Raw genomic sequence first — 26945 nt, 5'->3', positions numbered from 1 at the left:
ACACCCCTTCATTTACCTGCTAATTAATTAACTCATTAGCTATTAATTAAGTCTTATTTTATACATGAATCAAAGAAATAAAGTTCGAATGCTAGAAATGAGTTAAGTGATGAAAGGAGTATAGGAAAATTTTACTTAAGTAAAATGTAAAGAGATACATTTTATGTTAGATAATCACACCCTTGATTGTTTAAATAGGGGCTAAGTACAACTTACAATGATGATAAAGATGTTGTTGCATCAGTATCCATCAGCAAATGAGAATTTTTTTTTTCTCATAGGTTCAGAGCTGGAAGGACCTTACAAATAATCTAATCCAATTCCCTTGTTTTCCTAATAAAGAAACTGAAGCTTAGAGAAGTGACTTGATTTGCTCAAGGCCACTACGTCAAGTAGTAAATGGTAGTGCTGAGATTTAAATCCCAATTCCCCAACTCCACAATCTGCACCCTGAGGAAGACTTCCAAGAAGAACCAGTTGCATTAGCAGATAACAAGCAGGGAAACACTTTAATGTAAGAAAGAAAGCATGTTCCCAGTTTGATGCTGATTTAAGGAAATGGGATGCCATTTCATTAAATGTCTTCTCCAGGCTGCTTCAACAGATGAAATTAGTGGGTAGATGAGCATCCATATGACCAATTCCCAGAATGATAATCATTACTACAGAAAGACAGGGCAGTAGGAAAATATGATTCAAAGTCTTTGATTTGATAAGTCAAATAGCACCAAATAGATATTGCCAAAGCATAGCCATAAAGTCTTCTTTCTCTTGTGTACATATCGCTGGTTCTTGTTCATTTCTTGGTACTCATGGAAAATCCTTATTCCTTTCCTCTTTCTATCAGTCTTGGAATGATATCTCATTGGAACAATAGGAAAATAGGGATTCTTAGAGAAATGGGCAAGGGAAAAATTGTCTTCTGTATCTGTTAGGCCAGGGATCTCCATGTGGTTTTTTATCCAACTTAAACTTAAAATTGCCCATCTCTTAGCCGGGGGTTATTCAGGATCAGAAATGTGGAATGGATTGCTGTGCATAGGTAAATCAAAACCTGCCATCCCCAGTACCATGACTTCTCAGATGGCAAGATATTTGAAGCATTGACTATTAATGCAAAAAAATAAGATGCAAATAGGATGGAGAAAGTGAGGAGTGTCTTGAGAGCCCTGGTGTGAGCCTGGGTCCTGAAGTCCCAAAGACCAGAATTGCTATGCAGTATCTTCTTTCTATGTCTTTCCAGGGAAGTGATAAGCAAAACCATACAGAGGAAGAAGATGGAGGCTGGAATTGAATAAGTAATTACTTTCAAAGGGAAAAAGTAGTATCTTTCCAAATTTCTTTTCAAATTTTCCCCAGTGTAATTCTGAAATAGAAGACTCTTCCCTGAGTAGACACTATAGAGATGGTAATTGCCAATGAAAAATAGGAAGGCAATAACAAAGCTGATGCCAAGAGAGCCAAGCAATAGCCAGGTCATGTACCCAGAGATCCTCCATTTCAGCCAGAGGAAGACAGGGTAGGTGAAGGTTGTGATTTTCACACAGTAGAAGACACTGAGCAAAGCAGAGGACCAGATGGTGACAGAGTTCAAAAAATCCCACTGGAAAGAAAAGTATTGATGAACAGTGTTGTATGGGAAGACCATTGGATAGAATAAAACGTACAGGTTTTTTCCACCCACCACCAACTGCAGGAAGAAACGAGATGCACTCAAGCAGGTCAAGATCTTATCACATGGAGGAAGCATCCCACACCTTGCCCATTCGCTGGCCAGCATTATGAGGATATAGCCATTCTCCACAATCAATACCAGACACAAGAGGTAAAAAAAGACCACTAATACAATGACATTCTCTTCAAGCACTGTGTTTCCTAGGAGCATTTCTATTGCTGACAGCTTGGTCTCTTTAGAGCAAGTGGCAAGTCTTCAAGGCTTTTCCCTATTGGGTTCTTCTGAAGAGACGCTTAACCTATAGTGTACTTTTAGCAATGTTTCTTCTTAAATGCTCAGGTAAGACCAGAGAAGGATATGCAGACAACCTGGTGAGAGAGAGTGAGAAGTCCCTTCACCTCAGAATAAATGCAAATCTCTCCAAGATTCAGTTACCAAATCCTAGTAAACAAATGTCTGTGATTTGCTTACCCTTCCCCTGTTGTCCCACCCAATCAACATCAACAAAAAGGTGACAATAGGTTACTGAGTGTAATGTACATTGGAAAATTATACTGCTTTTTAAAAAAATCATAAAACTATATTCTCATCTCCTATGAGCCTTACACTTAGTCAAACCATCAACATCTTCCAAGATTTTATATTCCTCTCCATCTTCTACAATTGACAATTCCTCTATTACTTCTTTAGCCTGTTTCCTTGGATGGCTCACATTCCTGGACTATAATGTCCCTCCTTCCTTCTTCTAGCATAACAAATAAAAGAATCAAGGATGAACCAGAATCTAGCTCTTTTTGATAGTCTACTGAGGAAGGAAGATAAAATTTTCTAAAAGCATATCCTCTTATTATCTTCCACCAGAAATGGTCTCTGCATCACTATTCACTGGAAGGGAGCAAAATAATTGAACAAGGGATATTATATATGATGCTATGCATTCTGTTCTTCAAAGTCCTCTTAGTTCCATCTATAGTGACTAGACCTTTCTTCATCCACTCATCAATCAACACATATTTAATATGTGTGAATAACAGAAGGATGTCATGGAAAGAAACAAGATTATCTCTGGAACATCATGGGATTTTCAGAAAGTATTCATTCTACTGGAAATCCATTGAATTCAAAGGCTTTATATTTATCCAAAAGGGTTCTAAATGGAGATGGCTAGCTATCATTTGAAAGTGGCCAACCCAATTTAGGTAAATCCCCCACAATCTACTGGCAATTTGTAGATTCGTTCTTCTGTCCTTATAGAACTCCTGAAATGGAAAAAAAAAAAAAACAAAACAACAAATTCATATTTGTTCAGCTTTTGAAGCAGCAGGAAGCATTTGGAATCATGCAGAGTTTTATCTATAGTAATTCTTCTCCAACACTGAAGTCAAAGTTCCACTTTCCATTCCTCAAAGCAATTATTATTCAGTACAAGAGCTATGAGCAGATCTTCCAGGCATCATTATTTAGTAGGAAGCAAACAAACAGATAAGAAGAGCATCACGGAGCCAAAGAAAGGAGCATTCCATTGCTAAAATGAGAGAAGAACTAAGAGAGGGAAGGGAAGCGCTCTAATTCTGGTGCACAGAGTAGGACCAAAAGTAGAGACTCCCAATAGAGAAGAGTGTCTGGATGACTCCAACACTTAGTTATCCCTCATGATAATTTCTCTACCATTTGAACATGGCTTTCAGTTTAATTCTTATATGCTCACTTCATATAGTTAACTAAAATGTCTTCCTATGAATTTTTATAAATTAGATGCAGAAGCAAACCAAGAATGTAATACACACAATGACCACAACCATATCTAATTAAGTCTACTCCCTTCTCCACTAAAGAAAGACTCTCAGCCCTCCACTCACAAACATAGTCTAGTGTCAATACTACAGGAGTCTACCACCCAATGAAAGGAAGGCTAAACTCCCTCCCCTCACATCTTTTTGGTCCTAAAAACAATTTAAAAGGTTGGGTTTAGCTCATGTCCCTCACCCAAAAAAGGTGAGTAGAAAGGTACTTGGAATAAAATACAACCCATGTATAGGACAGGTATTTTTTCCTGCACACTAAAGAAGCACTAAAACACAAAAGACTCATGACACACATTAGCAGAGTTACTTAAAATAGAATTCAGTAACTTTTTTATGATCTCTCCAGGACCTGATGATTAAGCCTCATAAGAACATAAGGGAGTGTGTATGACTATTGAATAGGCACAGCTACATTTCTCCTTGCTCTACACATTATACAAATCATTCTCAGTAATTCAGCTGGTGGTCTGATGAAGAAATTCACCTTTGTGTCAGTCAGCTGAAACTGAATAAATTCCCTGGAATCCACAAGACTTTCATACCCATCTCAAGATTGATCTCAGGCACCAATTTAAGAAAGGAAACACAAAGCCGAAAAAGCAGCCAGGGGTCCAGCCTCAAATTCACCAAGTGGAGCCCTCCTCATCTAGCTGACAAGTGAGGGAATTGCCATGATACCAGAATGGGCAATGGGCTAGCCTATTCATCATCCCTCACTGGGAAGTCTCAGAATTACATTATACAACCTGGAACTTTGAAGAAAAAGAGAAACAATCAGAAGTTAATTCTTCTTTTAAATGACATAGAATCCCACCTCCCAGCCACTGTCAAGACTGAAAGAAGACAAAGGGACTGCTCAGAGTTTTCTTTAGTCCTTTCAAGACTGAGCTATTACATAGCCAGAAATATCCAGGAAATGTCTTCCCATAAGGTTGAAGGATTGAGTCACCATGTCCTAGGAGTCCCTGGAAGAAGCATATTCCTTAGAATGGCCCTTAAGATGGTACAATTGAAAACAACAGCAGCAACTAAATGATATCTAATTATAGTGACCAAAAAGAGATAAGAAAAACATACCTCCTGATTTTCCTTGTGAAGGTGGTGGGCAATGGGTGTGGAATTTTAGATTATTTATACATATACAAATCAGACTCCATTGATGTTTTGGTTAATTTTGCTGAACTGTTTTTCCCCATCTTTAAAAAAATTTTTTTTTGTTACCAGATATAGCTTAACGGATGAGAGAGATATAAGTGGATGTATAGTTGATTTTTAAAACAAAATTATGTCAATAACATATATTTCATGTTATGGGGCACCTAGGTGACCTGGTGGATAGAATGCTGGGCCTGGAGACAGGAACACTCATGACTCTGATTTCAAATCCAGCTTTAGATACTTACTAGCTGTGTGACCCCTAATCCTCTTTATCTCCGTTTCTTCTTCTATAAAATGAGCTGGTGAAGGAAATGACCAGTATTTTTCTCAAAAAACCCTCAAATATAATAATGAAGAGTCAGATATGACCAAAAAACAAGTGAACAATAACACGTCAATAACAATTTTAAAAATTAAAAATAAAACAATCTCTTGCAATCTCCACGGAAAGGGACTGGATATATTTGTTCACTGATAGTGAAATGAGGGGAAAAAGTACAACAGCTGTTGGCCAGTACTTTTCTAAGGTCCCATGGACCTCCCACCCATGTACATGTATTGTAGACACCATTACTCTGGTTGTCTTGGTATTAATAGTAATGGAGAGATATTCTAGTTTTGGGTTAGGGAAGATGAAAGATATAGCCAACTTGGCTTAACCATGGCAATATAGAAGTTCGGCTGAACATGTAGATAGGTGGTAAATGTGTTTAGCTCTGAAGACCTCTTACTAGGTCTCCAAACCAACATTTTCTTGGGTCACCGAGCTAAGACATGGATAGTGTCTTAAAGATAAAGAAAAAAAGTTCTCCAGAGCTTTAAGAGAACTCTGCCTCAGTGAGGTAGACATCTTTGGGGTAATCATTAGGCATGGCATGGTCCCCTCTCCTATTCTAATCAGTTGTATCTATTTGCCTCTTCTAGCACTAAGATATCCAGGAGGAGTCCTAAAATATGAACTGATAGAATGCTACAATATCTGTTAATGGAAATTGAATTAAAATGTAATGAAAAGGAAACACTGTAGAAATCTTGACCAAGATAATATCTCCTTTGTTTTAATGTAATAAGATATTGATGTTAAAGTTTTTTCTATTATATAATAGTTGTTGGATAGAATTTTCATTTTTTATTGTTGTTTGCTTGCATTTTGCATTTTTTCTCATTTTTTTACTTTTTGATCTGATTTTTCTTGTTTAGAAAGATAATTGTACAAATATGTATACATATATTGGATTTAACATATATATTTTTTTGAGGTTTAAAAAAGTTTTAATAGTTTACAATGTATCTAAGCTCTGATTTTTTTTTCACTTTTTTATTAATGCTTTTTATTTTCAAAGCATATGCATGGATAATTTTCTTTTCTTTTTTTTATTATTTTTTAATAGCCTTTTATTTACAGGTTATATGCATGTATAATTTTACAGCGTTAACAATTGCCAAACCTCTTGTTCCAATTTTTCACCTCTTACCCCCCACCCCCTCCTCCAGATGGCAGGATGACCAGTAGATGGATTTAACATATATTTTAACATGTTTTAAAAAATAGTTGTTGGGATCCTTCATTTCACAAGTGAGAAAGAGTAGATGAACAAAAGTCATAACCTTCAGAAAGAAAAAAGATATTGAGGTAGGAAAAAAATGAAATCAGGAGATTTGAGACTACTTAGATAATGGTAAACATGGGGGACAAGGGGAAAATTCAAGCAAAAGGTTTTTACAATGCATGAATTGGAGCTTCACCAAGCATTCAAAATGATAAGAATAATTTTATCAGAGAGTCACAGAAAGAGCTGTAAGGGATTAGACAGATCTAGATATCTAGATAGATAATCCAATCAACTCTTTCATTTTACATATACATTTATATATAAGCTCATATTGGTGAAATGACTTGCATAAATATAAATCAAGATCCCAGATTTGTACATAAACTGATTCCAAATTTAATATTCCACAATATAACTAGAAAACTGATCTTCTCATTTCCCTGATCAAAACCCTTCAAAACTTTCTTGTTTTCTTATATTCAAGACCCTTATCTTGGCTTAAAAATCTCTCTAAATTTGCTACAACCTGTCTCTCTGACTTTATAAATCATTAATTTCATCAAATACTATATTCTCCAGTCAAATTGGATTATTTTTTGGACATAGGACATGAAAGCTCCTGCATCTAACCTATGCATGAGAAGTTCTATCACCCCTGCTATTCCTACTAAAAGCTTAACCAAACCTCAAAACTGAGTTAAATAATAGCTCATGGTCACATGATGTTTCAGTGTTTTAGAATTATTTTCTTCAAATCAACAATGTGAATCAAGTAGTTCAGCCATTACTCTTGTTGTTCATTTGGGATTTTGTTGACTAAGATATCGAAGCTATTTCCTTCTCTAGCTCATTTTACAGATAAGGAACTGAGTCAAATAGGATTAAATGATTTGTCCAGGGTCACACATCTAGCAAGTATCTGAGGCCATATTTGAATCCAGAGGGATGAGTGTTCCTGACTCCAGAGCTCTATCCACTATACTACTTAGTTTCCCTCAATTATTTTATAAGGAAGGAACCTGAGGCAGAGAAAGATTGATTGACTGCCCCTGCTCACAGAGAAAGTCTAGATTTGAACAAGTTCTGATTTCAAGCTCAGTGGTCTTTCTGCTTTGTGCATTTCCCATCACCAATGAAGCTTTCCCAAATCTCCTTCTGCTAACTAGAAAGATCTTACTTAAAACATTCATTGTACCTTTTACTTACATGTGTTCTAATTATTTGTGTACTTATATAATCTTTCTTCATATATTGTAAGCTCCCTGAGATACGGGGCCATATCTATTTGTCAGAGAATCTCTTAGTTCTTAAGTAAAAGGAAGATTTCCTATAGTTGTCACAGTTCCCCAAATACTGTTATTCACAAATGGCACAGAAGTGATTGCATTGAGTCTCAAAACACTACCTCGGTGGTTTCCATAGTTATGCTTAAAATATTAGTCTAATTGTCTATAATAGAAAAACATTTTTTTTACATCAATGTAGCCTAAGATTGAATTAGTTTTTTTTTTTTTTTAAGGTTGTTATACCATAGTTTTGCCTCATATTGCCACTAAACATCCCAGAATCTTTTCCCACACAAACTATAGGCTAGCCACATCTTCCCCTCCTTGTGTACCCATGCAGTTTTTTTTTTAACCTACATGAATGTCTTTACACTTATCCTTATTGCATTTCATTTGATGACATTCAGCCCAACAATCAAGTCTACAGAGACTTTGAGATCCCCTTCCAGCATATACTAACAGTGAGTTAATTCACAGGCAGATCGAAATCCTTTATATATACCAAAAGTTTCACATAACAGCACTTATAGTGAAAAAGTAGAAACAAAGTGCGTGCCCATTAACTGGAGAATGGCTGAAGAAATTGTGGTATATGAGTGTAATTGATGGGATATTACAATGCTGGAACAATTTATGTGAGGAATTCAGAGAAATATGGGAAGACCTGTATAAACTGTTACAGAGCAAAATAAGTAGAATCAGGAGAACTATATATATAAAATGACTAGAGCACAGGACTTGAAATATGTGGCTTCAAATCCCATCTGTGACAATAGCTAGTTACATAAGTTTCTCTTCTGAATCATAATTTCCTCACCTATAAAATGGGCATGGTTTTAATAATTGCCGCAATCTACTTTAAAAGATTGTTGTTGGGCTCAAATGTAAATATATATAAAAAAAGTATTTTGCAAACCTTAAAGTTCTCTATAAGTGTTGATTTTATTATATTGTTCTTATTGCAGTATTGTAAACAAAATCAACATTAAAGACAATAGAAACCTGAACAATCTTTGTCCCGGAGAACTATTGATAAAATGGGAGAGGGGGATATAATATGGAAAGAAGAATAGGGATCTAGAATATCATTGATTTTGTCAGAAGATAAGGATATATGTTTTTATGTGTTCCAGTATACTTAACTTTCCCCACCTAGTCCTGGATTTGAATTTTGTTTCTTTCATATATCCTGAGAGAGGCATCATCCCTTTTCTCCTCAGGGTCCCATCCTCCTTCTCACCCCTGCATACATAACCCGTATTTATGGAGTTGAGTTATCTCGCCCTTCTAGCCCCTTCCCTTCTACTTGAGATTGGATTATCAGTTAATAAATACTTATGGAATGTTAAAAATCAAGCATGACACATTAGCCCAGCCCTCACGGAGCTAACAATAACTAACCTAACACATAAGGAGCAATCAACGAACAGTACAAAGCAGCAGATCGTTACCCTGGTGTATATGTCCTAGATGTGATCTTTAAAAGGAAAACAGACGGGTGGGGATCTGGGGGACGAGGCCCTTAATCGCGACTTTGCACCCCGCCCCGCATCTCTTTTTCCTCCAACAATGAATCAAGCAATACTTAAATGTGTGTCCACATGGGGCCCTAAAACCCAAACTGGGTATTCACATCCCCATTCCACGTTCTCCCTGAGAGAATTCCTCCCCTATCCCCAACTCTGGGCAGGGGGATTGCGGGAAGGATGGGCATCGTGACCGTGGGAAGCAAATGAAGGGGAAAGGGAGAGACGAGGCACATGGGCTCGACAGAGCAAGGAGCCTGAAGGGAAAGCAGGAGCGTAAATGTGGGTGCAGGTAGCGGGCAAGGGGCAGAGGGCGGGGAGAAGCCGGGAGCAGCCAATCCCCAGACCCACCCCCTCCCATCGCCGAGGGAGCTGAGTCGAGCTGGGCTAGGGCGGGGGGAGCAAAGCGGCGGCGGCGGCGGCGGTGGCGGCGGCGGCGGCGGCAGCAGCAGCAGCGGCGGCGACGGAGGCTGCCGGAGGGAGGGATGGAGGAGAAGGGAGGGGGGAGCGGAGCCGGAGCCCAGAGAAGACGGCGGCGGCGCTGCAGAGCGGCTGGGGCGGCGGCACGGCCCCGGGTGCTCCCCCCAGCGCCCGCCCAGCGCCTGTGAGGGCCCCGGCCCCGGCCCCCCGGAGCCATGGGCTGCATCGGCTCCAGGACTGTGGGTGGGTACCGCGGCGGGGGAGTGGGCGGGGGCTGGCCTCAGCCCCTCTCTGCCTGCTCCCTCAGCCCTCCCCCTCCCCCCATCTGGCTCTTCTTCATCCCTCTCTCCATCCTTCTTTCCCTCTGCACCCTCCGTGCATCCATTCTCTCTCCATCACTCACCTCTCCCTGTTTTCCATCCTTCTCTCACTTCATCTCTCTCCACCTCTATTTCTCTTCCTACCTCTCTCTCTCCTTCCTTTTCTCATTCTATCCTCCCTCCCTCCATGTCCTCCCCAAGCCTCTGTCCCTGTCCCCATCACCCCACCAACCTCCTCTCATTCCCTCCATCCCCCGTCCTACAACTCCTATTTCCTCATTTCTCCATCACCTTAGCCACCCTGCCTCCTCCTGTCTCTTTCTGTCCATCCTCTCCTTTTCGTTTCCAAAATAGTCTCCTCTTCTAACTGCCATCTCCCCTCAGTCTCCCGTCTCAGTTTCTCGGAGTCTCTTTTGGGTTCTCCCCTATCCCCTTTTCTTCTCCCCGCCCTTCCATCTGTCTCCCTATGTTTTACCCCCTTCCTGGTCTTTCCCTCTCTTCTGCCTTTTTTTTTCCTCCCCCAGATTTGCTTTGTTCACGTGCATTTTCCTTTGGGGCGGGGGCGGGCTTAACTCTAGGGATTCGGTAACTGAGGGAGGTGGGTGGGTTCCTTGTCCTAGGAGAATGAGGTTGGGAAGAAGTGTAGGGAAGGAAGAGTTTGAGCGTAGGTTAGGGGAGGGGGCGAATCAAGGGGAAAAACCGGAGGAGAGACAGCACCTGTGTTGATGGGGGAAGTTTGGGTGGGACCTTGACTTTATTTACGTGGTTTTAAGGGATGGGATGTTGAAGAGGAAGGCTCCTTACATTCTCCTACCTTCCCTTTGCTCCTGTTTGGTCAAAATAGAGCTCAGGAAAACTGTCCCCATACCCTTCACACAGCATGGCAATTTAAGTCTAACCCTCTTCCTCAACCTCCAAAATTGTTCTCATCCCAATTTCCAACTTTCCCCACTTACTTCCCTTAGTAACCTAAGAGAATAATTCCCAATATTACTCACAATCTCACTGTCCCAAAGCCTGATTTCTTTGAGACCTTATTCATTTCCATGGATACCCGTCCTCTACTCTCACCTCCTCTCCCTATTCCTCCCCCTTCCTGCCCCCCACATCTGTGACTCAGCTCTCTTTAGTGCTACAAATTCAACCTCCCCTTCTTTATCTCTCTCACTCTCCCCACCCCTAAAACTGATAAAGCATATTTCTGGGCCTTCAATCTACCCCAAATTCTCTCTAACTCTTCAAGGCTATCCATTCTTTCCCCCTGCCCTCCCCTACCAGCCTGGGCCTTTTGCCATTTGGACCCACTAGTTCCTTCCCACATATTCGCGCACACATACCTTTCTAACAGTATTGGGGAGCTTTTCCAAGGAGCTCAACTGTTCTTAGTCTTTTTTTTTTTTTTTTTTTTTTGCCTATAGCCCCGTTGTTTGCAACTTATACCAACTACTATCTTAAACTGAAAATTTTTTCTTCCTCTGAGACCTGTCCCCAACCATAGGGTCCCAGTGGTGACATCAGAGCCACAGACAACTTCTTCATTAAGACTTATTTCCAGCTATCCCACTGGTTTTACTTTTTCCCCAAGTTGGGAACCCCAGGAAGAGAATTTTGATTCTCCATATACAATCTCCAAGTCCTCCCTTTCTTCCTCTAGCTTTCCTCTGGTTCAGGGTCCAGAGCTTCCTTTCTTCTCCAATCCTTTCTTTCCATCGTAAATCCTATCCCTCACTAATAGCTTCACCCTCCCCTCCCTAAGTCCAGGCTAAACTCCTCTATCCTATCCTTTGCACTGACCACCTCATTTCTGTGTTCACCTCACTAGTAAACCTCCTACTGGGAAAAAAGTAGTCAATAGAAAGTTTTCTCTTTGATTTATGAGTGTGCTCTGTTTAGCTCATCTGAAGCTAAAATTCAATTTATTGTTAATACTATCAATGTTGGGAGGAATAAGGATAGTAATTGAATAATGAAATAGATGACTAGAGAGAGAAGGATTAAGGATCACAGGGCAGAATTTTTCCAAGATGGGGTTGGCAGGGGATGTATTGCTTGTTGGAATGGGGACTTGAACCTTTCTACAGAAATAGGACTGAGCTAATACCCAGTTTAGATTGAGTAGTGGTGCCAGATGGGGTATGGGCAGGGGGGCTAGAGGCTGAGTTTTGGCCCCTGGCTACCTCTAGGGAATGAGGTGATTGCAGTGGATTGGAAAGGTCTGAAGGATGTTGACCAAATCAACATGGACAGCACCAGCTCCCTGCATGGGAGTAGCATCCACCGGCCATCCACTGAGGTGAGGCCTTCACCCCACCCCAATCCCACCCCAAATGTTTCCTACCTCCATGAACTTCCTATATCTCCAGGCCCCCTTGAAATCCATCCTTTGTGCCTGTAGTATAATCTCCTACCCCTCCTAGGCCTTCCTAGGTCCTACCCTAAGTATCTCCATTCCTTTGCCCAAAAATTCACCAGTTGTTACCCTGCCAGTCTTCTAGGATGATACTTCTCCAGGAATGCTCCACAATCTCTCCCCATTTATCCCCAGACTCTCATTTTAGAATTAAGACTAGCCTCAGTCCCTTTTTACTACATATGGGTGGCCCTGATCTGTAGTGAAAAGGGAGCTCTGTGGAAGGAATAATTCTACAGTTTTCACTAGCAACTCTTCAAACAATGTACTCTCTTATTGTGTCTCCTCACAGCAAACTCGAACAGATTTCTCTTGGGATGGCATCAATGTGAGTATTTATCTTCTGAGTCTCCTGATGTAACCCTCTTCCCTCTTAACTTCCTTCTTATTTTCCTCCCTCGATATAAGAATGGTGTACATCATCCTCTCTCCTTTCCACTCTAATCACCTGTAGTTCAAGTAGAACCAGGGTTCCAATGAGAAGCATGAGGTCTGCTACCTTTACTTATCCCTCCATCTCCTATAGTAAGGTTCACTGCTCCCAGAATTTCCATTCCCTTTTATTACTTAAATCCTCCCCTTTATCTATGTTCTAGCTGGCTCACTCTTTCACATGATGAGAAGTATATACTCTCAGGTATAAACATAACACACACACACACATACACACACACTTTACCTTTTAGTTGAGAAGATCACTTCCTTTGGATTCTTGGGAAAATATCTTCTCCCTTTCTTCTTTCACCTAATCCTGTAAATTTCATCTGCCTTCCCCTGGACACCCTGAGCTCTCCCCGTGCATATTATGTACCCACATCCCCCCACACTCAGAGACACCCTTTGTCTAGCATCAGTATTGATTAATTATGTAATTTGGGGAATGTCATTTAATTCCCTTGAACTTCCGTGTCTCTACTTGTAAAATGTAGATAAGAATATCTGTACTCCCTACATCACAGGATTCTGAAAGAACTATGTAAACTTTAAACACTATATAAATGTGAGCTGTTATTATTATTGTTGTTGTCGTCGTTGTCGTTGTCGTTGTTTCTTTGCACCCTTCCCCAGCTTTCCATGGAGGACACAACCTCCATCCTTCCCAAGCTTAAGCGGAATTCCAATGCCTATGGTATTGGGGCTTTGGCCAAGTCGTCTTTCTCAGGTGAGACCCCAGTCCTGAGCTCATATAGCCCCTTCCTACCCAAGGAACCCTCTTCCCAACAACCGTATGTCTCCTTGACAACTATTGCTTCCTCTCTCTGTTTTCTTCCAATGCTAGCTTTGCTTCCAGACTCTGCCTAGACTCCCAGAGTCTTCTCTTTATCCTCATTGCCCTTCGAGAAATTGTCCCTCATTGGCAGTACCCAGAGATAGTCCTACATAATAAGGCTCCATTGGTTGGGAGGTCATAGGTTATGGGGGGTGTGGAGGGTTGGACAGGGGGTCAGGTAATAGCCTGGAGGGAATGGGTATCTTTGGCTTCTCAGGGATCTCACGTAGCATGAAGGACCACGTGACAAAGCCTACAGCCATGGGGCAAGGTCGAGTGGCCCACATGATCGAATGGCAGGGCTGGGGGAAGGCCCCAGCTGCTCAGCCACAGCACAGTCATGAGTCTGTCCGAAGGGATACGGATGCCTACTCTGATCTCAGTGATGGCGAGAAGGAGGCTCGATTCCTTGCAGGTATCTTCATCTCCAGTCCTGGACATCCTCAATCAACCCCCTATCCCTAGATATATATCACTCATAAATCTTCCTGTACTTCTCACCCTGACCTTTTCATTGCAAGTTCTCCCATACTGGGGCTGATACTATCCAGGGACAGAATTTTGTGGGATGAGTGCCTATTTGCCTTAGAATATTTCTTTTCCTATTTCCTGAGAACATGTTGAAGTATATAATGATCTCCTGGTCCTGCTCATTTCACTCAGCATCATGAACTGTGATTTGTTAAGAGCCTCTCAAAGAAATTCCTAAAAAGTCAAACAAGAACCCCTGATTTTCCTCAGTCCCAATCTCTAGGGTAATGGAAATTCCCCTTGGTTCTATCTTCCTTATCCCCAGGGACCGCTTGCCAGGGGCCTCTACCTTTTTCCCTTAGAATTTCTTAATGGTAAGACCTAGAAATTTTTCCTCATTTTTATCTCTAATTCAAGAGCTGTATTGAGGTGACTCCGTTTCTGACTATGGTTGGAAGTGATTCCTGTGATGACTCATTTTTTTCCTTCCTCAGGGGTCATGGAACAGTTTGCTATCTCTGAGGCCACACTCATGGCTTGGTCTTCGATGGATGGTGAAGATATGAGTGTTAATTCTACCCAGGAGCCATTGGGCTGCAACTACAGTGATAACTACCAGGAGCTGATGGAAAGTCAGGGTGAGAGATGACCCAGCACTCTGTCTCCTAAAGATCAGGACCTCCTCTTCCTGGCTCCTGCAAACCTTGTCGCTTCTGCCAGACCCCAATGGGCTCATTCATTCCTTTAGTTTTTTCTACCTCTCACTACCCCATGCTTCGCCCACATGCCCTCTATATTCCCCATGGCCCTCATTTGACCTTATTGCTTGCTTGCCACCTGAGTGACCTCCTCTTCTTGCCCCTTCTCTTCACAGATGCCCTAGCCCAAGCCCCAATGGATGGATGGCCACATTCCTATGTATCCCAAGGCATGTACTGCTTGGGCTCATCAGATGCCTGGGAAGCAAGCGACCAGTCTCTCATAGCCTCTCCGGCCACTGGTTCCTACCTTGGTCCAGCCTTTGATGACTCCCAGCCCAGTCTGCATGAAGTAGGGCCTTCTCAACCTTCATCTGGACACTCAGCCCAGGGACCCCAACCCTTACTGGGAGGAGACTCTGACTGGGCTCCAGGAGTAGGTGGAATGGACCCTGCAAAGGATCTGTCTGAGAAAAGGCAAATACCTGCTGAGGAGGAGGAAGATGCAGGATGCCGGGATCTGGAGTCACTGTCCCCACGGGAAGAGCCTGAGGCATCTGCTGCCCTCAGTAGGAAAGTATCAGACGTTACATCCTCAGGGGTACAGTCTTTTGATGAGGAGGAGGGAGAAGCCAATAATTAGCTCCCTTCCATCCATGTGCTCCTGCCCTCCCTCTCCCCAATTTTACCAGAGGGGCATGGCTGCATCAAACATCCTGAGGGCAAAGAGGAACAGCCCAGCCAAGGCAGGGTCACGGGATGCTGAGGGACCCAGGAGTCCCAGTGATGGAGGGCATCAGGAAAGAAATGATCCCTGCTTACGATCCAGAGACTATGAGGCTGATAATTGAGACAGAGACACGGTTGTGTGGATATGAAACCTTAAACAATGTCAAGATTGTGAGTATGATGCATGGGGTCTGCACATACTGATTCATTGCGATGAAGATGGAGGTAATATCTGTGGATGTTAGAAACCAGCCTACGAATAGAAAGCCCGTGAATACAGAATGGACCTCAATTCTTCATTCCCTTTAATTTAGTCTTCCAGGCTTGGGCTCTTGGCTGCCTTGATGCCTCCTTGCCACCCTTCCAATATGGCTTATTCCTCAGACTTCGTTCATCGTGGCCATGGTTCCAGCTTATTCCTACTCTAAGGAACAGATCACCTGGGCGCTTGGCCATGGCTACAGTGAATGCACTTCAAGGGGCTGACTTTTGAAGTGGATGCAGAAGCTATAGAGAGGGGAGTCCCCATCTTGCTGATGGTTGTGTGACTCTCTCCTTGGAAGAGACTTGCAATGCCAGGATAAAGAAACTGCCTTCAGGCAGAGTTTGAGGATCAATAATGTGTTTGCCGGGACACTTGGATGTGTCCAGTTGTGATTCATCCAGGTAAAAAGCACATGGAGGTCAAGAACTTGTCCTGATAGCAGCGTCATCTGCTGGATCTGGCTTGACATCTGGGATGTAGACCACGGTTGAGTCAGAGGTGATTCCGAGGGCTGCACTAACTGGGTTGGTGGCGGTGGCGTTGATCGGCCTTTGGGGTCAGCCTGCTCTTCTTCCATCCATCTCTCCCCCTGGCTTCTGCCTGGGGAGTCCACCCCTGGGCAGAGAAGTGGGACTTGGCCTGAGTATTCTGATTCAGGTACCCTGGCAAGGGGACTGAGCTTTGGGGCTGTGTCCCCCATTCATTCCCCCTTCTTCTCTGGAGCTGTTTACACTTTTCTCTTTGCCTTTTCTACATTTTTATATCTTCTTGGGGACTCAGGGATGAATGAGATGGTGGGTTTGGGGGACCTAGTGTCCGGGCTGGAGTGGGGTCAGCTGCTGGGGATGGAGTCAGTATGGTCGCTTGGCCATTCTGCCCCTTCATCTAGCACCCCATAGGGTGCTATTTATTTGGTTAAACCCTTCCCACTCCAGACTCCTAGGCAGTAGATCAAGTTTCTCATCATAGGCGAGGGTCTGACAGTGTGGCACACACTCCAGAAATCATCATTCTCTTACATCCCCAGAGTGTTCTGGTTGCCCTGGGCCCTCAGGTTTACTGCAGAGCCTGCCTGAGTTTTGAGATCCCAAGGATTTGATAGGTGGTTTGGAGATCCAAAGGGGAGGAGTGGAGAATGACACAGCTCCGAAGGGACTGATAGATGATAAAACTGGACCCTGCCCTCCTATATCTCCCTTGTTCTGTACTGACATACCCCTTTATACCTCCAGTGTGCTACTCATTATGTAAATTTCTGGCAAAAAAAAAAAAAGGCATTAGGAAAAAGGAAGAAAGGCTAAAGAGTCAATTAAGGTGCCACGTCTCCTCCATTCTCCTCTTTCCCTCTGCTCCTCAGGTACCAACCCTTATGGCAGTTTTCCTGAGTGTGTTACATGGCTTGTTATCTTTGGGCAGATGCTCTTTCCAGTTGCCCTAAGCCTGGACCTGAGCAGAGCTGTCCATGGCATCCTTCCGATTATCCTCTGGAATCAGGGTTTGAGGTGGTTGTTTTCCTGTTTTGTGACCGCCCCCTTCCACCAAGCACGCTCAGATCTTAACTAGCTATCTCCTCTAGGGTTGGAGGGCTTGGAGAAGAAAGGGACACAGTCACTCCAATAACACCTCTTGAGGGGCATCTTGAGTGGGTTTAGCCACCAGACTTGCCTGAATGATAATTCTTGGAAAACCAAGAGATATTTGGATGTGAGTGACCAGACTCACTGAGGTACATGTGAGTCTCCTCCTCCCACCCACGCCCCTCAACCTCCCCTCCTCTCAATCTCCTAAAAGCTAGTCTTCCATCCCTCCTCTCCAGTCAGGATCCAATGTTTCTCCTTGCCCAGTCTCTCATCGATAAATATATCATTCCCTTTTTGTTCTGGACCAAGCCAACATTTCTGTCCCTGGGCTCATGATGGATATATGATCCTTTGGGTCCCAGAGGGAGGGAGAGGCCCACCTTCGTGAAGTCCATTTCTTGCAGTTTCTTTCTAGTTGAGACCAGTGGGAAGGAAATCAAAAGGCTAAAGGTTCAAGGCCTCCTCCTGAAGAAATCATGCCAAGGAAAGCCCCAAATAAGGGCAAATTGGTGAGGTCATCTCTGGATAACGGATTGCCTGCTCAGGGATGCTAGAAAGGGATCGTTGCAGGCCAAAGGGCAAGGAGGAATCTTTCATTCTGACAAGCACCACCCCACCACGATAAAGGAGGAGATACAGGGAGTTAGACTGGGGTCTCTAGGACTCATGGGGAAAGGGGGAAAATCTGCCCCTTTGATTTTGCTGGGGGGAATGCATGGGGGGTTAATCATAGACTTTTTGTAAGGGGGAGGGGCATGTGCAGAAGGGAGGATGTTTGGGGTGGGATTCTGGGGTGCTTTTCTTTGGGGGACCAGATCTTGCAGCACGCTTTGCAGCAGCTGGGGGCTGTTTTTTTTTTTTTAATATTGTGAATGAAATTGCTCTTGCTAATGATGGGGTGGGAGTGGGGCATTTAAAATCAATATTCACTTTACTCAACAAGGAAAAACCTACACCTTCATTCACCACCTCACCACCTCCCCTCCTCCTCATCCTTCCATGAAGGAGGGAGTCTTCCTGGGCATGTTGGGGTCGGGGCAGGAAATGAGGACCTTACCCCATATACATACACATCCTACACTTTCTGTCTTCCAGCTCTGGGGAACACGCACTTTTGTGGCCAGTTTTTCTTTGCATGTTTTCTTAATGTGACCACCCCTCCAACCCCGAGAGAGATTCTATGACATATATCAAAGAAAGAATTATATATATATATATGATATTATAGATTATATAAACTCAGACTTACTTCAGTATTGAAGTCTATCTATATATGTAGGCATGGGGTAGGAGTGGCTATCCTACGCCCTGTCTTCCCCATTCCTGCCTCAGCCCCCTCTCCCTTAGGGAGAGGGAGCTGCCTTCTGTAGCCTCTCTGTACTAGGGAGGTACAGGGAGTAAGGTTGGGGGTGGGCCAGGGGTCATGTTTGCTGACACTAAACAGGTTGTGGTCTCTATATCGCCTCTGGCTGTGTCTTATTTGTCAAGGGTGGGGTGAGACTCAGAGAAGCCACTAGCTGAGGAAGGGAGACAACTGGACAGTCAAACTGAGAGGGACCTGAGAGCTAGGCTGTCTGGGGTGACTTCCCTAGACATCCCAGACTTTAGGAGGGGCTGCATGATTTTCAGCAAATCATTTAACCTCTTGAGCCTGTTTTTTCTTTTGAGAAATGGGGTTGGGTGGGAGGGAGTGAACTAGGTCTTTGAATTCTTCTGGCTCTAACGTTCAGTAACTCCACAGCTGGGCCGGTGGCTTCTAGTACAAAGGAAAGAGACAACCCTCTAAAATGTCTTTGGGATGTGGCAAATTGAAGGGCCTGCCCTGCTCTCTACCCAAAGAAGATGTTAGGGGTGACTAGGCAGCTGATACTGCAAAGAGACTGTGGGTGGGGGAGAAAGTGGTGGCTGTACCAGCTGGTGCTTAAAAACAACAACAAAAACCATGAACTTGGGCACATGACTGGGGGGGAACTGGTGCTGGCTGCCTGGCAACAACAGCCTCCTCCCCCCTTCTATATATCCCCTTTATATTGCATATAGCCCTTTTGGGGCGTATCTTTCTTTCTGAAGGCTGTCCTTGACGTTTATTTTAACCAAATTTCATCTGAATAAAAAGTGTTGGCACCCAGTGTGATCTGCTCTGCACTCCCTTAGGGACAGTCTAGAAGGCCTCAGTAAATTGTCTCCTGTTACGCCTCCTTCTCCCCTGCTCCCCTGCAAGCTGCTTACTTCCCTCCTACTCTGCACCCCCTGCCAAGATCTGTGCTCTTTCTTTGCCCGACCCATCACAGCACATTCGCCATCTACATCCCATTCCTACTTGGATTCCAATGGGGAGGAGGTAGGATCAAGTGCAAAGAGAAGTGGGCATCAGGAAAGCACGAACAGATGGAAATCTGTAGTTTGCAGGTTTATTGAAAGGACCCCAAAGGTGGCCCTCTCCCTCATTTTCAACAAGGAGCTTAAAAGAACTTCTATCATTCTAGGCCCCTTCAGTTTGGCCTCAAGGAACCTGAACTATAGACAGATGTGGGGAGGGGGAAGATAGGAAGATCTTGGCACCAAGACCACCCGGCTAGGACTCAGGGGTGGGGGGTGGATCATGTTTATTCCTTGACTAGATTCTGACTCCTCCTTTGAGACTATTATATCTTCATTAGGAAACACAGGGCCCTTCCTTAGGGGTAACCCTCTATTACAAATGGGGGGAGTTACTGGTTTAGGTATCAAAGGGTCAGTTCATCCTCGTCCTCTTCATCGGTGGATCGAAGGCTAGGGCCTTGCAAAATGTCAGCCAGATCCTCCTCAGGCCCAGAGGTTCCCCCCAGCTCCAGCTCCTCTAGCTCCCCCTCTGCCAGGGGCGGGGACAGGGAGGTACGGGGGACAGGGGAGGGTGATTCTGGAGTTTCAGGACAAACTGGGACCATCCCCTCTATCTCACCACCCCCAGTGCTGTCTTCTGGAAGGTTCCAACCATCAGAGGGTGGGGGCGGACCCCCCGGGGTCTTTCGGGTAGTAGTAGTATTTCGGAAACTGGCAAGTGGGGGCCGCAGCTGGACGCCTGACTTGGTGTGACCCTCAATGGCTTTCTGTAACTAGGGAGGATATGAGAGAAGGAAAAGAAGATGAAAAATTAGTGACAGGGATAGGGAAATGAGAAGAAAGGAAAAAACCCAACAACAATAACAGTTAAGATAGAGATCCACAGGGCAGAAATCAGGGGAGATAGCATTAAGAGCAAATCACGGACAGGACTCCCAGTCTCAGCACTGGAAGTGGGGGAGGTTTGGCTCACTGGGAAGGGATGGCAGAAAAAAAGGGGTGAATGTGCCCAAAGGAACTCAGTAGAGCATCGGCTCTCCATCTGTGCCCAGGAAACATGTGCTTCATGTCCCCCAACCCGGATTCTATGTCTCAGCCCTTTCGGAAGGAGAGGAGATATATTACCTCTTCCAAAGCCAGTACGCCCCGGAGTTTCCCCATGCTGGTCACATAGGCAAGATGGAGGCCAAGGAGTGAGAACAACGTGTGAGTCTGGGTGGAAGAATCAGAGAATTAGGGTCAAACTAATAGCATGGCAGCTCTCCACACCTCCCACCAAGGACTCAAAAGCTGTAACTGCTTTCCCAGTTTCCTCGGACCTCCCCCTCCCCTGCCAAATGAATGGTTTGCCATTTTCATCCAAGGCTGAGAGGCCACGTTAGGAACCAAGGAAAGAAGGGAGGTATTCGGGTTTAACTTTGTGCAGGGATGTCCGCTCCACCAGCTGGAAGGGAGAAGGGTCTATGCAGCAGTAATCAAAGCAGACAGGTTGGTTCAGCTGCTCCTGCTCCCAAGCCTCAATCTGTAGAGAGAGAAAGAATAGGATGTTAGGAAGTCACTATGCAGCCAACAGGACCCAACTCTCACTGCCACAGAGCTCCCTGATCTATCCCAGGAGTCCTCTTGGCCCCAGTGTCCAGTTTCCTTTCTCACACAACCATTTATTTTAAATAACATCAAATTTGATGTTATTTAAACTCTTTCAGCCCAACCCTCCAAAAAAACCCCAAAAACCCTATTTTTTTTCTTGCCTAGAGGCATCTAGATGGTTCAGTGAATAGAGCATTGGGCCCAGAGGAAGGGAAATCTGAGTTCAAATCCAGCTTCAGACCTTTACTAGCTGGGTAACCCTGGTCAGTTCATTTATCTATTTCCTTTAGCCTCTTCAACTATAAAATGGGGATAACAACACCATACAGTGTTGTATGGCTCAAAGGAGATATTTATAAAGGACCTTGCATAGTGCCTGGCACATAGTAGGTACTTAATAGAATGCTGATTCCTTCACCCCACTCATTACTTGAGAACTACCAAATAAAGCCCTCACACCTATCACTTTTTCTGCCTCTTACAGAGTCCCTTTGTCATCGTGCTGCAGCCAAAAGAGTGATGGTCTTGGAATCATAGGACCTGAATTTGAATTCTGTCTTTTCCACTTTCTAAGTGTGTAATCTGGAAAACATCCCTAAACTTCTTTGGGTCTGTTTCCTGTCTATAAAATGAGAAGTTTGGATGAGATGATCTCTAACGTCCTTCTAATTCTAGATCTATGATCTGAAGGAAAATGACTAAACATGAGACTCTCATAGATGTCTCCCTGAAACCAAAAAACCAAGCCCTCTCCTAAAATCTTAAGGACTGACATAGTGGCTCAGCCTTCATTCTAGCCCTGTGTTCTTATGCCTCTGACAGAAGCATATGTGTATGTATAACAGAAAGCTGTCAGATCGGGTTACTATATGAGATAACCTATTATGGATCTGCTTAGGAGTTTATGTGAAACACAGCAGTGTGACATCATGGATAGTTCTGACTTTTAAGGCAGAATCACCAGGGTATAAGTCTCACCTCAGACATATACAGGCTCTACAACCCAGTCACTAAATCTCTTGAATTTGGAAACTCTGTGTTTCCAGACTATATGCTACAGAACAGATACTGACCTACATTGGTAAAGGGAGTTTTCTAAAACAATGACACTGTAGGCTGTGTTTTCCTATATTAATATGTATAGGAGAAAATCAGAATGCAAATAGAGGACAATAAATGTATAATGTATGTACACATGTAGACACGTATAAAATTAAAATGTATATTTAGGAATATAAATATAAAATCATATATATGTGTGTATACATGTATAAGATTAGAATGTATATAAATGTATACATGTATGTATATACATATGTATACACAAATTAGAATGTGTATATATCCCTATAAAATGTGGGCATGTCTATACATACATACACACACATATATAATATTATACACATATACCATACATACAGACAGGATTATTGATTATGGGTAAGGAATTCCTGAAGTTTGCTATCTACTATGTAAAATATGAGTCTTGCTCTAAACAACCTCTTTTAAGCTTCTGGGGATGCCCTCAATCTCTAGAATATGCAAGGATTTGTTCAGCTTGTTCACTGTTCACTCAGAAACCAGAATTTGAGAGTTGCAAGGGATCTCAGTGGCAATCTAATTCAACTCACTAAATTCCATTCTAAATGTGCTGTGGTACAAGGTTACCCTCTCTGTTTCCTTTATGATTTAACAAGATTTATATACTGTTTTCTTTTCCAGTTGAAGAATTCTAGACTGGTGGTAAGTCCCCCTTGACAACCCCGATCCTAGTATGTCTGTCTTGCAGTGTGACAACCAAAGGTACATATGAGATTCCAGGTGCTAATTCAATCCAAACCCATCCATCCAAAGGCTCATAAAACATTTGTAACATGAATTCTTAAATGCAAAGCGTTGTATCCTTAGGCACCAGGAGTTTGGAGATGGCAGATGATCTAGCATCCTAATGTTGTGCACCATGTGTTTTGTGGTACAGTGGAATCCCCCAAAGAAACATCCATGATTCCGTAAGAGTTGCACTAAGCAGCACCTTATAAATTTAAGGACAACAAGGCAGCACAGAATAGTTCAAAGAGCATGAGAATTCAAAACAAATGACTTGGGGTTTAGTCATTGCTCTGCCATTAGGTAACTGTATGACTTTGGGAAGTTGTTTAGTTGTATTTAATTCTTTAGAGTTTTCTTGGAAAAGATACTAGACTGATTTGCTATTTCCTTCTCTTGGTCATTATAAAAATAAAGAAACTGAGGCAACATTAAGTAACTTGAGACACACAGCTAGTAACTGTCTGAGGCTGGATTTGAACTTGGGAAAAATGATTCTTCCTGACTTCAGAACTGCCACTTTATTCACTGGGCCACTTACTCATCCAGGAAGATGGGACTAAATATTTCTCAAAGATCCTTTTTGGCTTTAACATCCTGGATCTATATTGTTTTCCTCCTCCTCTAAGAAGTTTAATGTCCTCTGCAGTTTGATGGCTCTATGGAGGTGGAAGCAGAAAGAACTTCAAATCCTGCCTTAGATGTTGTTGTGTGTGTCAAGTCATTTAAACTCTATCTGTCTTAGTTTTCTCAGTTGTAAAATGAGATAACAATAGCACCTTCCTACCAGCATTGTTGTGGAGATAAAATGAGATAGTATTTGTAAAGCAATTTAAAAACTTTAAAATAATATATAATGCTAGCCATCATTACCCACAATCTTGGAGTTCTCTGCATACTTAGCTGTCCAGAGCAATTCTTAAGATCTAAAATAAAATTGGCTACAGAACTGATCCCTGGTCACTTACAACAGATTGTTTCAAAATTCCTAAGTGGAAGCTATCCTGTGGTTTCTGTGATTTACCTGTTTTCTTGCTTGCTAATTTTGTCAACTACTTGCTACTCAGTTCTTCCAACTTGACCCTTCAAGAACTAGTTTGGCAATGGGACTCACCCTAACATTGTCTTGAGGAAAATTTACCCATTAAGAATTCATTCTCTCTCTATTATATTCTGTTATCTCTTGGCAAACTTTCTGCATTATGAGCACTGAGCTGTCCCACGTTATATTGGGCTTCTCTGGGGGAGGGTATTCAAAGGAAGGAAGGTAGGGGAAACAAAGCATTTAGTAAGCAGTCATGCATTTTGATAAGCACTTTATAAATATTATCACAAAGGGTTTGTTACTGGGTTTCTGAGCCATTTGAAAAGTCATTTATATTTAGGGCTGCTGTTTTTCTAGTTTGGATCTGATGATGGCTTCAAAGAGAGGTAATTCTAGATCTCACTTATATATTGGTACACCACTCCATCCAGATAGGGAATCATTCTTCTCCCTTGAGTTTATTCTTTAGGGGAAAACATTTCTTTCTAAATCTATGATTTAGTCCTCCCTCAAACCAAACATTTGACATTTTGATCCTCAAAACTATTTATTATGGGCTTCCAAAAAACTGTTTTTTAAACAACAGAATCCATGCTTCCTGTAGGTTACCTTTTAAAACTCTTCCTTTTATAGTTTTCTCCAGTGTCTGAATTTTATCATAATTCCTCTTTCCCCTCCTAAAACTGAATAACCGAATGATAGATTTTTTTTTAATCATTCTGTCTCTCACCAGGATGTTGAATTCCATTGTGCTGTATCACTCACCCACAGTTACCTCCTGCCCCACTTCTTGTTCACTATTTAGGATCGAGTCCAATATATAAGTGGATTCTAGGACTACTTCTCCCTGTAAGCCATCATTTGTTTTGTCCAAAAGCCTCAGCTCACATCCTCTCCTGGTGAGGTGTTTCACCAGGCTGTGTTTGGTTAATTCAAGTCCCCCTTTATTATTTTCTGGCCTGATTTTTCAGCCTCATACAATCTTAACTCTTTCTGAACTAAATAAAACAGGTTAGTGTAACTGGAAAGGCCACTAGTCTTTAGTCATGACATATTCTTTGAGTTACTGCTCCACATTTGCTAGTATTAACCTGGGCAAATCAACTTAACATCTTTGAGCCTTAGTCAGCTTCATCTCTAAGGTAGAGGTAATATTATCTGCACCATCTACCTTTTGTCCATAAAACATTTTGTAAACTTTCAAATGCTCTAATAATCTGTGTCTTGTAATCAGTCAAAAAGGCTTGAGAAAGCTAGGACAAAGTAAGAAAAATTAATTTGGAAGACAAAATGGAGCTGGAAAATGGCCATTATTTTTTTTAAAAAGCCTAGCAGTGAAAATTTAGGATATAATTGTTTTTTCAGTCAATTCATGAATATCAGTTTACTTGTTTTCAAAGAGGTCTGGGTACCTGGTTGGCATTCTGTGCCATTCTTATATTTTCAGTCACCTCAGGGCTAAGCAATTGTATAATCGTTGAACTAAGTACCATACTGCTAGACAAATTTATTAATATGTAGGTGGGGCACATGAGCTTTCTCTGGACTTGCAAAATTTCTTTCCTGGAAGCCATTCCAAGCTATGCCAAGCAAACTGGTGTTTGCTTTTGTTGCTTGGCATCAACAATGTGCACAGGGCCTGAAGTAGGGCCCTTGGGTAGCAGCTGCCCTACTAGTAGCATCCCAAATATTTCAAAAATGAGTTGTGCTAAGTGACAAGAAAGAGTGGTGATGGCGGACAAGATAAGATAGTGGACAAAGAGTTGTGACCGTCTTAGAGGCATTGATCCCACCTGTCTATTCCTTTACCCAGCTACCCCCAAAATGATTAAATACACTCCTAGAAACAGTTAGTGCTATAAATAGAAACTGAATTAATTGAATTTGCTGTAAGTACAGGGAATAATATGCAAGAATCTGGTCTTATGCCAAGTGTGTGATTCCCTAAAAGAAGATCCCATTACATAGACTGTCTATGAGCACTGCACTCACTACTTTTATTGTATCCTACAAAAATAGTAGCTTTTGTTTTAGGGTCTTCCCCCTAAGAGACAAGGCAACATCAAGTCTGAGAGAGAAGTGATCTGCTTTGATCTTTATTCAAATTACCCAAACTTTTCACATAGCCTGGACTTGGGAGTCAGAAGGCTACTTCCTAGCTGTGTGATTTTGGAAAAAATCATTTAAACTCTCTAAGTCTATTTTTCTTATCTGAAAAACAAGGGAGTTAGATCAGAAGATCTCTAAGGTACTCTAAGATACTTTCCCAATCTAACATCCTCAAAGGGTTATTATGAAGTACCAATGACATATGGAAAGTACTTTCCAAATCTTTAATGTAGAGGGCCATAGAAAGTGGGGGAACTGAGTGAGGTATAAGACCCTTCAGCCCAGAGCGAACCTGCTGACAATGTCTGGTTCGGCTCCCCATCTCCCCTAAGGGCTTTCGCCTTCCTGAGAAGTCAGTGGGCAGTGATAACCCATGTGGAGATTGAGGCAGAGTGATACCCGGTAGCAAACTACATACAACAGCAAGTTGTTTATGTGGTCCTGTATGTGCAGTATATAGTTATATGCCTATGTATATATGTACTATGTATATAGCATATAGCCTATGCACAGTGTGCTATGATTTTGTAAGGATATTAGGGTATATAAGGCTGAGAGAATCTGGAATAAACGGACTCCATGTTTTGACCATGAGTCCCACCTCATCACTCCTCTACTAAGACCAAGGACTCCGGCTGCTCCTGAGATCCTCCAGAAAGCTAGTCTGGAAGGTATATTTTAGCACCCCAGCATGGGGGCTCCAGAAAGCACACTATACTTTATGTGCTGTATAAATGCTAACCATTATTATTGTTATTATTGACCTGTGACTTTGTGATTATTTCCTGTCTTGTCAAAATTGTCCAACTTATTGGTTGGTCATTATGGCATGTCATTTGTCCATTCCAGTTTTCTGCTCTTCTGTACTCGTTAGTACTTCATTAAA

The 26945-nt window shown here is 42.6% G+C and overlaps 3 protein-coding genes across 6 annotated transcripts in view; 1 reads left to right on the top strand and 2 right to left on the bottom strand.

The window, feature by feature from the left end:
• Positions 1-331: 331 nt before the first annotated feature.
• TAS2R60 (taste 2 receptor member 60) lies at positions 332-2041 on the bottom strand. Its single transcript, XM_003771709.2, has one exon. It carries the CDS (start codon positions 1883-1885, stop codon positions 974-976), a length of 912 nt encoding a protein of 303 aa, XP_003771757.1. The 5' UTR covers positions 1886-2041; the 3' UTR covers positions 332-973.
• Positions 2042-9470: 7429 nt separating this feature from the next.
• FAM131B (family with sequence similarity 131 member B) lies at positions 9471-19297 on the top strand. 4 transcript variants are annotated; one of them, XM_003771693.3, is made up of 7 exons: positions 9471-9666; positions 11927-12036; positions 12446-12481; positions 13222-13315; positions 13641-13838; positions 14389-14532; positions 14769-19297. In XM_003771693.3, the coding sequence occupies exons 1-7, from the start codon at positions 9639-9641 to the stop codon at positions 15233-15235; spliced, it is 1077 nt and encodes a 358-aa protein (XP_003771741.1). In that variant the 5' UTR covers positions 9471-9638; the 3' UTR covers positions 15236-19297. The 4 variants fall into 4 exon arrangements, with proteins under 4 accessions (XP_003771741.1, XP_031795127.1, XP_031795126.1 ...); XM_031939266.1 differs by lacking the exon at positions 11927-12036 and having other exon boundaries at positions 9647-9666; XM_031939267.1 differs by lacking the exons at positions 11927-12036; positions 13222-13315.
• A 266-nt stretch (positions 19298-19563) lies between these two features.
• The window catches only part of CLCN1 (chloride voltage-gated channel 1), a 33099-nt gene continuing 25717 nt past the window's right edge, over positions 19564-26945 (bottom strand). Inside the window, exons 21-23 of the mRNA XM_023504933.2 lie at positions 20906-21010; positions 20614-20700; positions 19564-20261 (exon numbers count right to left, since the gene is read on the bottom strand). Coding sequence (XP_023360701.1) covers positions 19893-20261; positions 20614-20700; positions 20906-21010 — 561 coding nt within the window. The 3' untranslated portion in view covers positions 19564-19892. The remainder of the gene's footprint in view (positions 20262-20613; positions 20701-20905; positions 21011-26945) is intronic.

The sequence above is a fragment of the Sarcophilus harrisii genome, chromosome 5 (genome assembly GCF_902635505.1).
Source record: "Sarcophilus harrisii chromosome 5, mSarHar1.11, whole genome shotgun sequence".
Classification (NCBI taxonomy): domain Eukaryota; kingdom Metazoa; phylum Chordata; class Mammalia; order Dasyuromorphia; family Dasyuridae; genus Sarcophilus; species Sarcophilus harrisii.
Note: the sequence above shows the minus strand (reverse complement) of the source record. Positions and strands in the feature narration are given on the sequence as shown.